This window comes from Rhipicephalus microplus, unplaced genomic scaffold (genome assembly GCF_043290135.1).
Source record: "Rhipicephalus microplus isolate Deutch F79 unplaced genomic scaffold, USDA_Rmic scaffold_14, whole genome shotgun sequence".
Taxonomy (NCBI): Eukaryota; Metazoa; Arthropoda; class Arachnida; order Ixodida; family Ixodidae; genus Rhipicephalus; species Rhipicephalus microplus.
Genome location: NW_027464587.1, coordinates 16,537,923 through 16,549,100, shown reverse-complemented (window position 1 = coordinate 16,549,100; position 11,178 = coordinate 16,537,923). Strand labels below are relative to the sequence as shown.

Here is an 11,178-nt window from a genome sequence, read left to right as displayed (position 1 = left end):
TGGGGGGAACATTTGGACTCTTTACAAAGGTTGAAGTTGGTGCCGATGCCGTCTACCGCATGACCAGTAATGAGACAAAGCACGGCGCATCACATTAGGCCTAATAGCAGTGCTACGCTTCCATTTTACACACACACGCGCGCGTTGTGTATACTTTACTGCAATACACTGCAAGCACTTCACCCCATGACACTGCTGTATTGCGGCAATGTTAACCTTTAAAAAGACCTTTAAAGTTTAGCAATTTAAGCTCGACATTGCTACCAGCAATGAAATTTCTATTTTATTCCTTTTTTTTTTCATTTATATACACTTGCCTAAACTAGTGTTACCAGCCGTCCCGAATTTTGCTGGACTGTCCAAGACTTTGCCCGCGCTGTCCCAGTCGGGACAGATGTTCCCGATTTTTTCCGGATCGTTCAGTAAATAAAAAAAAAACGTTTTGTGTTATCAAAGGCACGCCAAATAACGTGCGTCCAACTGACCACACAGACAAAGAAATGTTGCTGTGGATAGTTGCAAGAAACTTGAAACACTTCAGCTGAACTTTCGCGTCAACTTTTACTACAGCATTCTACAGCGAGAGGAAGTGTCACAAAGAGCACATAGCAAAATTTAGTGCCACATCAAGAGACCGACAAAAAGAAGAAACAACGGATTTGTTTGGAAGGCACCGCAACAAAGAAAACTAATTTCCCCACCCACACACAACTACCTTCACTGTTGGTTACCACAATCTAAACACACACTGCTAAGCAAACAAATGCATCTGCGACCGTTCAATAAAGCCACCCGGACAGGAACGTTCTCTAATTCCAACTTGTGCTTTCCGTATCTATCTCGCGCACTTACGCAAGAACAAGCTTGAACGAAAGCTTTGACACAAGTTTATACTTCCTCCCAAGTGACACCAGCTGTTTGATCGGTCCTCAAGCAACACGCATACACCTACCATACATCCGCGTAGTAGTACATGCGTCAGACCAACATTCACAAATCGCATTCCACACGGCTTTTATTTCATGCTCGTTATCATTGCTTGTAGATTTGGTGGCAAACACTTCGGGCGAATGCCGTTAACTACTCGATAAGCACGGATGAGAAGCTCCTGAACACGGCAACATCACAGGAATTAACAAAAGCGGCAGCGACTTGCGTATGAATCACTTTCTAACAACAGAAAGCAACCACGTCCCTACGGACAGAGGCGGTTCTCGCCATTTCAAACAGATTGCAGTCCAATCCAACACCAACATCGGCGAAAAAAAAACATCACGATTAGAATACGATCAACGCCTTTTAGATTTTCCGTGCCTGCCGGATTATCGGCGGTTACTTGGAAAGCGGAGGTCGTCGGAACTACGGTGGTGGCGTCACTCGAGTAGGGGTGTCTTCAAATAAGTTTTTACGTTTTTGGAGCTTATATGCAACAAAAAACATAAAAAAAGTTTTAAAAGGCCTAAATAATATGTTATTTACCATACGTAAGTGACGCTGTCATTCAACAAGCAACTTTTTCAATACAAGGCATCCTCTAAAATGAGTAACAAACGCTAAACTGCCAATCTTAAAGGCCAAGTACAAAACCCTTACTCTTACGTAGGCAGCGCTGCCAGAAATGACCGGCGTTTCGTGCTCATCCGGCAGGCACAGAAAATCTAGGAGGTGTTGATACGATTACACCTTCTAGTTCACTGTAATACGATGAACCCGCCACATTCTGTGTGTCACAAGTTAGTGAGAAACTCTACCTGAACCACAGAATAAAGAACGCCTAAATCGCCTGAAAAACGTTTTCCAACACAGCGATTCTAACGTCGTCTATTCATACACTTTAAGCCAAACAAGCCGATTTTAGGCAACTATTGGGTGAACCGAGCGTTTTCGCCCTCAAAAGGCTCGTGCCACTAGAGTGTACTAGAACAAGGAGAGCGCCCGGAAGCGCATTTGTAATCTGCTGCAGATTCTGCTGTAATCTACTACAGATTACAAATGCGCTGCCCGGAACGGCCGCAGCACCAATGCATTAAAAGTGAAACTCAAAGAGGGTGAATCCGCTTGTGGCGCTGCAATCGGTAGTGTGTGTCATTATTTTAAGAGCCACGCGCAGTTCCCCCGAAGTGGTCGAGGGGTAGAATGCTCTACAAAAAACAAAAGTAGACGGTGAGTAGGAGACCCGGGGCATGGTGCTGAGGTTTACGGCGCGTTACTACGGAATTGTAAGTTAAGCAATAGGCACGTCTGCAGGCTGTGTTTTGTTCATTAAAAAGTTACCGGGTCTGGTAGTGCAAGATACCTTCTCTTGCCCGTCTGGTAGATTGCTTTCCTGTGATTTTGTATTCAATGAATATCAGTGGCGTATAGTGTGTATTTATGCACCAACCATTTGCGAGGAGCGATCACTTTTTTTTTTTTCAAGCCTAAAGCAGCACTTCACTTTGGAAAGGAAATATGTATTACTTGCTGATTTTAACTGCGTCCTCAACGGGCGAGATCGAGCAAACGAACGCGCCATTTAAGCCCAAACTCCATAAGCGCGAAAATGCACGCGACAGCGACGAGCGACGCTATGAGCGACGAAACAGGGCGTTCGCGCGACGTGTCGCCTGCTCGTTTTCGCGCGATCGCTCGGTTCTCCAGATTTGGAAACCGATCGCTCGGTTCTCCAGATTTTGATGAGCGACATCACCCGGAAGTGCTGGGCTCAAGCAGCCAATAGCGAAAAACCGGAAAAGACAAAGACTACATAGGTGCACGTGACCCTGCCCGAGTCACGTATGCGCAACAAAAAATAACGCAATGTTTATTACGCATGCGCTTATAAAAAATGCTGCAAGGCAATAATAAACACTTTCCGTTCCATTACACAACAATATATCTTATTTTTTAATTGGAAACCGCTCGCTACGCGGTTTTCTTGGTGCGAGTTGACGGCCTCATGCCAGCAACAGTGGAATTCGCTCGCCGAAGCCGTCGCGTGAATGAGGTTTGCCTGCGCTAGCGACTGATCGCGCGAAGCCGATCTACGTCGCGTCGCTCGTCGCTGTCGCGTGCATTTTCGCGCTTATGGAGTTTGGGCTTTACGATAAAAGTAGTAGGACGCTAGTGGACGTAATTACTGAATTCGAGTTAGAAGACGTGGGCAGCTGTATGGAGGGAACGTGGGATGTGCGTTTCACACATTTTCAGGGGAATAGCCATGCGCGCCTTGATCGCATTTACGTGTCGCTTGAATAGCCTACTGTAAGACATATGCTGTCTACCCTATACACTTCAGTGATCATTGTTTAGTTGAATGTGATATGGGAGAGAAAACAAAAGGTGGAACTTTCTCATGGGAGCTGTGGAAGATGAATTCCACTTTGATCACTGACGAATATTTCTTAGATCAGGTAATGAACTGTATCAATGAAATAAAAATGGACGGTGAAGTTAAACTTGCAGAACAATGGGAAGAGTTCAAGCAGCGAATAAAAATAAAAGCTATTGATCGTTCTTGCGCATTGAGTTACGAAAGAAAAAAGACAGAAAAAGAACTCCGAAAGACTTTGGAAAGACTAATAGACTTGGAGTGCAAACAACCGGGAGAGCATAGAGAAATAAAAAAAGGTGAAGAGTGGACACTCCCGTAGACCCCAGCGGCCCAATCGACTCTAGCACACCTAGTGGTTGATGAGAGCAAGTGGCTTGCGCTTCCGGTTTCGGTTTCACTGGCGCAACTTTTGAATTACTTTGCATAACCGGCGTTTGGCTATGTCGTAAGTTCATAATTTCAGACCACTATTCATCGCCCAAATGGATAGTTTTTGTAGGTCGTTTTGATTTAGCGATTCCCTGTTTTGTTTTGTTCAGTGGTTCGTGCGAATCGGTCGTGACGTAATTTTTATTTTGATTAAGTTATAATAAAAAGAGATGCAGGTAATGATAATTCACTATCGTTTTATTCATCGCGCTTGTGTTTTTCTTTTGGAACAAGTGATCAATGTATATATCAGTCAAAGAAACAGAGCATCCGCAATGTTTTATTCAAAGGCAAGGTAGAGTATGAGAATATAAAAAGCACAATATGACAAAGGTAGACAACAAATGCATCTCGCCTTACAAATAAATTGTAACAAATATTGTAACAAATACATAGAGAACACAGACAACGCACACATCGCTAGAGTTGGCAGAAGCCGAGAAACTGGTGAAGTATGACACACCGGGCCAGTGGGTAGCTAAGGATCTATGGCAAAAACATAGCGCACAATGCTGATGAAGAAGGAAGAAGTGACATATACACAGCAATGAAGTCGCGAATCACGCCTGGGCTAAACTGAAATAATGCATAGAAAAAAAGAGCGCACAGAAACCACACGACACAATATAGCAGAAAGGCAAAGGTGCAGTGTGCTGGCTGTGCTTAAGAACAGCTAGTCCAAAATGAAAAAAAGCAGACTTGATGCCTGCTTGTCCTCAGAAAGGTAGGGCTTTGCAGCTTGCTCACTACGTGAAAGACAAACTTTATGCTACAACACTGACAGGTCTTGTGGCTTTTGTTATGCGTCGCCTTCATCAAAAACTTAAGATCCCAAGTGATTTGCGTCTGGGTGTTGCTGTGACGCTTGCGAGCTAAAATAGATTGTAGTCATCACTTTATCCAGAATTGTGGACCTTAATTGGTGCTACGAGAGCGGTATTACAGGGCTAATAAATAGCAGAAGGAAACCACTTTGGCTCATTATTTTTCACAAAGGCTCTACATCGTACGTTATCACTCACAAGCTATATAAAAATAAAATGGCAGCGTCCGCAGCCCCATCAAACGCTACAAGTTTGGGTATTCTTTTGAAAATTTTGATGGGCAAGATGAGGAGGTTGATGAGAAGCTAAAATACGAAAAGCGTGATAACATGAACCGTGCCCACTTCATACTGTGTTCCTTACCCGCTCGAAGACATTTCAACAAGCGGTTTTGTTATCGATATATTACTTGAGCTGGAGAGATAAAGCATACACAGTGACCAAGCGACCCACAGTAAAGTGTACAGTTCGCCCGTATTTGCTACAAAAAATACAGACAGGATGCCCAACATTCTTTTTAAGGTTATGCAAATCACTTCGAGCGAATACACAGTGTTTGTACTCCTCATAGCGGGTAACCAAAACAATGAATGCAACAAAGGAGTGGTTAGTCCAGTTGAACTGAATATAAGCATATAAGACCATAATGAAGTCTGCTGTAACGAAGTAATAACATAACAAAGCTATTGCAGGATTCGGCTCAACTCCAATACTTTAGTGTAAACCCGCCGCTAATTGCTAACCTTTGAACTTGTCAAGCTGCATGCCCGAGACTGAAGACTGGAACCTAACCCTGTCTAAGTTTCGGTTCACAAAACGCACATGCCAACATAAACGAACCCGGCAAAACATTTTCAGAAACTTAGCGCGACACCCAGCAGAGCAGAAATGAAAATCGCCAACACTTGACAGATGGTGATACAAAACATCGCACACTTTCAGGTGATGTGCAGTGGCCTCAATTATGGCAAGAAAGTGAGATTCAAGTTGTTGTACGTATGCAAAAGCTGCTTCTGATGGCACAGTGAGATTCCCAAAAAGTTTGCTGGGGACGTGGTATGCTTTGAGCATTGTGAAATACTGGTGGGTACCCTTGAGCGTCTCACTGTCGTCTTTCAGTAACTGTGGGCAACTGCAACCGTCACATGCATTCCGAAGGAAGTGTTTGATGAGAAAACCAGCTACATAATATGCAGCGGAGTCATCGATAATATGGGAGTGAATGTTTGTCGCAAGTTCAGAGAGATCGTCTAGAGCGGGAAAGTCGTCAGGCTGTGGCTGTGCACACTCCTCATTATCCACAAGAGACGCACTGGTGAGGGAGAATGGCGACAGCTGTTCCTGGAGGAGGTCACATTCATCATCCTCGACATTTCCGTATTCTGACAGCTTGAAGAGTTTTCTTATGCAGATGTGCTTCAGGCCACAAATAAATTGTGCTACATTGGGGTTGGTGTTGCAACCCTGTTTTTGCCTAATGTGGCCAAATATGTTCTCCAGAGGATCCTGTTGAAGCCTGCGTGTTAACAGGTATTCAAAATTGTAATTTTTGGAGAGGTCGTCCCATAGTTGACAAATTGCCTGAATTGTAATTTGCCAACCTACGATGGTTTGTGGTTGACGTCTGCCAACAAACTGCCATGATGCAATCCAGGGAAGCTGACCTCGGAGGAAGTCAATCAGCTCTGAATCATTTTTCATGATTGCATGCCGCAGCTTTTGCGAAGTTCTTTTTTTACTCGAGCTGTTCAAGGCATCGAAAATCCTGTCCATACGATCACAAAATTGAGCTGTAGGGATGGCCGAGGCAGGCAGCACCTTCGCATACACCATTGCCGTGATAGCAATCGAAACTGATGCACTGAGGACCTGAGTTGCTCTGCTGACCTTCATATTAGAAAAAGGTTTCTGATGAACGTGCCGTTCAGTCAACTTTGGAGCCAATCGCAACCGCAACTCATGTGAGGATTGGTAAAGGCTTACAATGTGCGACCAGTTAACGATGTCATCCCCAATGTATAACTTGTGTGCTTGGACATTATTGCGCGTTGTTTTAATTAAATGCGGAACATCAAAAATGTAATATACCCGCTCACCATTAACTTCAAAAAAAGGCTTTGCTACAGTCACTTTTAGTTGGTTAGAGAGACTTACATTTGAACTGCCCTGGTCACAAATGACTGCTTTCACTGCAATATTAATGCTCCTAAGCTCCAAAATGAGTGACACCAGCAAGTTATGCATAACAGATGATGGTGTTGATGTGTGCCCTATAGTAAAAGCAACCGGTTGAACCCACTTTCTCGAAACACCAACAAGAAGAAAAACCAGTGCTCGATCAGCGATGGTTGAAGTGCGATGAGTGCCATCATCTGTAAAACCCTGGACAACGTCTCTTGAAGCATCATAGTACAAATTCTTTTTAAGTGCTATTTCGTCGAAAACTAAAGCGCACACTCGGTCCCGTTCATTCCAAGCTTGAGTATTTGTTGCAATGGAAGAAAGGATTCCTGGAATTATGCCTGGAGTCATCTTTACATTAGCTAGCCACCTCCTTAATGAACGCCGGGAGGGCAAAGAAAAATACGGAGCCAGAAATCGGTATGCTCGCGGACCTCGGAAGTTTAAGTGAAGAGCGAATTTCTTGAACCACACGGGAAACCGCTTGCCCTTGCGTTTGGGCCTCAAGCGAACATGTGCAGAAAGAAGTTTAAAAACCTCCTCGGTGACGTGCGGTCGGATAACTTCAAGGGCCTTCGTAGTCGATGACGGTGCTTGGTGAGGCTGTCTCTGCAGTCTTTTGATAGTTTTCCGCTGTGCTGCTACTTTGGCTTGCAGATGTTTAATGGTTTGCTTGTACTTCATTGATGGAGACATTGTCGCTGGCACACAGGAACGCACTGCAATAAACAAAAAAATTGATGTAAAAGCGAAGAACAACTAATCCCATACGAGCACTTTCCTCGCTCTTTCAGACCCAAGGTGCACAACTTTCTGTGGTACAAAGTTTTCGATTCCACTACCTAAAAACAAACCATTCACAATGTTGACAATGCACAAAAAAAATGAAAATCACTGAGAGCCCACCCTTACATTTTGTAAGTGCACACGTAGTGTCCTTTTGAGGATAGTTTCCTCAGAATGTCCTAAACATAAAATAGCACATTAAAAACTGCTGCAATAAAAGCATAGTCACCATTTTCTCTAAGGCACTCAGGCGTGGAGCTGTTGGCGGAGACGTCTTCTGGAGGGTCTTGTGAAACTTGTTCAGTGCCTCGGACAATGCTGTCGGAACAATCTTGCGAGCGGCCTGCGGAAGTCTCTATATCAATCCACTCTGGTGTTGAAGTGAACATACAACTTACCGGCCACACAAGTTCCTTTTGTGACAGCTGAACGACTGGTTAAGGTTTTCTCCGGCAAGACGAAATCATCAGAAATTCTTTCACCAGCTACAAGGGAGCTGCCACCTGCAGAGGTTTGGTCAACAGTCAATTTGGGTAAAAAAAAAAGAAATCGCGACACTGAACGCACCCTGTTCATCGGGGCACCTCAATGTGTGGGAGCCGCTTTTTGAAGCCTCTACCGCAGGTCCTGAAGAGATGAAATTACGACAATGTGTCAGTAAGAGGCTTAAAATAACACAAACTGAAGCTCATCCGCACCTTGCAGTGCAGCTTCTGCAGCCATGTCACAGTCACTACTTGAAGCGACGCTCAGAGAACCTGCATATATGTGCAGTTGGTACAAGTTACAAAGCTTGTAGCATGGGGAAACTTAAACAGCTCTTTCAAACGCATAAATTGGTCGAACGTGGAAGAAAAGAGACAGCACCTACTAGGAAACAAGTAATTTGTGATTTTTGGAATTATCAACAGTGGCAGCTTTCACTGATGAAAGGTATGCGTACATGTGCACTCAGGCTTGAAGATAACGTGAAATAGCCCTTTAAAGTCTTTCAAAACAAGTTGCGCAGGTCCAGAGCATCAAAAAATGACAGAAATGTAAAGCTGCCGTTAGGAAGGTAATAGCCCACAATTCACAGAATTTAAGACTTTCCAAGTGTTACTTCTGTAGTGAGGTTTCTCTATCGGCTACAAAGATCTTCACGGTTAACTGTCGCCACTGATTCAATACAAGTGGCTGCTATTGCACATATTTGAGTTTCAGTCAATCACTTACATGGTGCAGCTGGTTGCACACTGGGAACAGCCATTCTTGTAAGCCTTGTGTGCCCAGGGTCCATGAAACTTTGAGCAGTAAAATGGTCGCTACAAACCCTGTACGTTGCGTACAATAGGCTGGCCGGCTTACTCAGGAGATCATCGCGTCCAGCATACTGCATCCATGCTTTCATCCTGCATTGGCAATGAACTATCAGCTGAAAGGGGAAGTGCTTGAATAGTGATTTTTTATTGTCACCCTCACTTAGCAAGTACGAACAGTAAGCCTACAGACATGCAAACCATACAAAAGCTTTAACACACCTGCCGTCCCGTGGTACGCGGAAGAAACTCGTCCCAGGCTTCTTGTGGGTTCTGCCATTGTTGAAGCACCACGATACACAGCAGTAGCTGCCGTAGCTTGGACCGCCGGACGGCATGGCGTCAGCGCGGTCTGAAAATGTTAGTAAGTGGATGCTTCGCTGTCAAATTACAAAAAAGATATGTGCACGTCATAAGTGTACCAGCAAACCCCTTTGAATGATTAGCTAATCGATGCACAATACAAAACCAGTGATACATCTCTGACCCATAAAACTCTGACTTACAAAGATATACGTCAAGACCACGAACAAAGATCTTCAGAAGTTTCCAGGCCGCTATCCCTTGTAATGCAATGGTATCGCGGCCTGGGAACATTAGAACACCTTCGTGCGTACGCAGTATCAGCAGTACATTGGGAAGAAAAATCGTAGTTGAAATTTGTGCGGTAAAATTATATTGGAAACGTCAAAAAAATTTGTGGGCAGCTTGCACTAGTGGCACAAGGCTAGCGAAGAAACGAAGATGATGGCCACTTGGCTAGTCCAGATTTGCCTCCGGCACACCAAGAATTATTCGTGTTCCGAGCCTTCGGGAAATGCGTCGTGAAGCATGCGAGGCCCAACAAACGCTTCTCAATATTTTGCACCGAGCCTACGACCTAGCTGCCCAGCTATGCTCAGCGCACAGACGCTCGCGTCCGTGGCAGACGCAGCACGCGTCGCCTCGGCTTGACGCCGTGCCGCCTTTTCTATACTGCATACGTTGCACAATGTTCCCGTCTAACCGCCGCATAGAGCCACAAACTTTCTTTTTAGCGAACCTCTCAGTCCTTACAAGCTTCAGAAAAAGGTTACAACTGCGTGAATGACACGCCACGTAAGAAACAAACTCGCACACACGAAGCGCAACGTGTGTGTGTGCATCTTTCTATGTTTGTTGCATGGTGTCTTTTTCGCGCAGGCGTAACCGTTTTCTGAAAAAATGACCCAACAAGACCAACAACATGTCATTCAACAAGCTTCGCTTGAAAACGTGACTCACCTGTTATCTCACGCTTGAAAACGCCGACGCAGCCGGCGTTGACGAAAGCGACGAAAGCTTCTCGCTGTCAGTCATGCATGGGCTTGTCGCTGGGTAGATGGTGTTTATGACAGTACGGCTGAAGAAAAATAATCGCGTAAGGTGTGTTGAATAAATCGTTCTTATGTATAAAGAACATACCAAATTTGGGCGTGTAATTATTAATTTGTGAAAACAATTCTGTTGCATTGATTATAACTGTGTTTTTTTTTGCGCTTGCGCCCTCTGACGTGTGGTGGGAGCACTAGTTCGTTACGTAGTCGTGACGCACTTCCTGAGGCCAGGTTTCGCGGAGTGTCCGCTCTTGTCTTCTTCTTTCTCTATGGGGAGAGTATGAAATTGACATACGCAATATTAAGCAGAAACTTGCACTGCATGACGAGGAACGCTACCGCGGTGCACTCGTCCGTGCTAGGGCTGAGACATTAGCGGCTGGAGAGACGCCAACCAAAAGAGCGTTAGGGGTGGAGAAAACGAACGCTCGACAGAATCATATCGAAAAAATAGAGAAGGATGGTCACGAAGTAACTGATACGGACAGCATTTTATCCGTATTTTCAAGTCATTTCGAAAACCTTTTTGCGTGTAGACAGGTAAACCTAGAAAGATTTAAAGAAGAATATTTAGGACGCATGCCGAAAGTGAGTGAGGAAGTGAAAAACGCTTTGGAATTATCTATATCTGCATCTGAAGTGGAACGGGCGATTGATAAGTTAAATCCCGGAAAATCTCCAGGACCAGATGGTCTTTGTGCCAAGTGGAACAAATGTTTTAAAAGTGAACTGTCTCCTATACTTGCAGGTGTTTTTAATGAGGAATATCAGGAAAAGAAATTACCACCATCCTTTGGGGAATCGCGTACCGTTCTCATTCCGAAAACAGACGAGGCTGAAAAGCTCAGTCACGTCACAGCGTACAGGTCAATCGCACTGACAAACGTAGACTACAAAATATTGATGAAAATTTTGGCGGCTAGACTTCAGTCAGTAATAAAAGATATCGTCGGTCCACACCAAACGTGTGGAATCAAAGGTCGGTCCATAGT

The 11,178-nt window shown here is 44.5% G+C and overlaps 1 protein-coding gene across 3 annotated transcripts; it reads right to left on the bottom strand.

Annotated features, from left to right (window-relative positions):
- Positions 1–3,919: 3,919 nt before the first annotated feature.
- Positions 3,920–10,196, bottom strand: LOC142784495 (uncharacterized). 3 transcript variants are annotated; one of them, XM_075882886.1, is made up of 8 exons: positions 10,095–10,196; positions 9,054–9,183; positions 8,749–8,924; positions 8,232–8,291; positions 8,101–8,160; positions 7,932–8,036; positions 7,763–7,876; positions 3,920–7,466 (listed from the first exon to the last, which is right to left on the bottom strand). In XM_075882886.1, the coding sequence occupies exons 2-8, from the start codon at positions 9,167–9,169 to the stop codon at positions 5,305–5,307; spliced, it is 2,793 nt and encodes a 930-aa protein (XP_075739001.1). In that variant the 5' UTR covers positions 9,170–9,183; positions 10,095–10,196; the 3' UTR covers positions 3,920–5,304. The 3 variants fall into 3 exon arrangements, with proteins under 3 accessions (XP_075739001.1, XP_075739002.1, XP_075739003.1); XM_075882887.1 differs by lacking the exon at positions 10,095–10,196 and having other exon boundaries at positions 9,054–9,199; XM_075882888.1 differs by having other exon boundaries at positions 7,432–7,466; positions 7,763–8,036.
- Between the last annotated feature and the right edge of the window lie 982 nt (positions 10,197–11,178).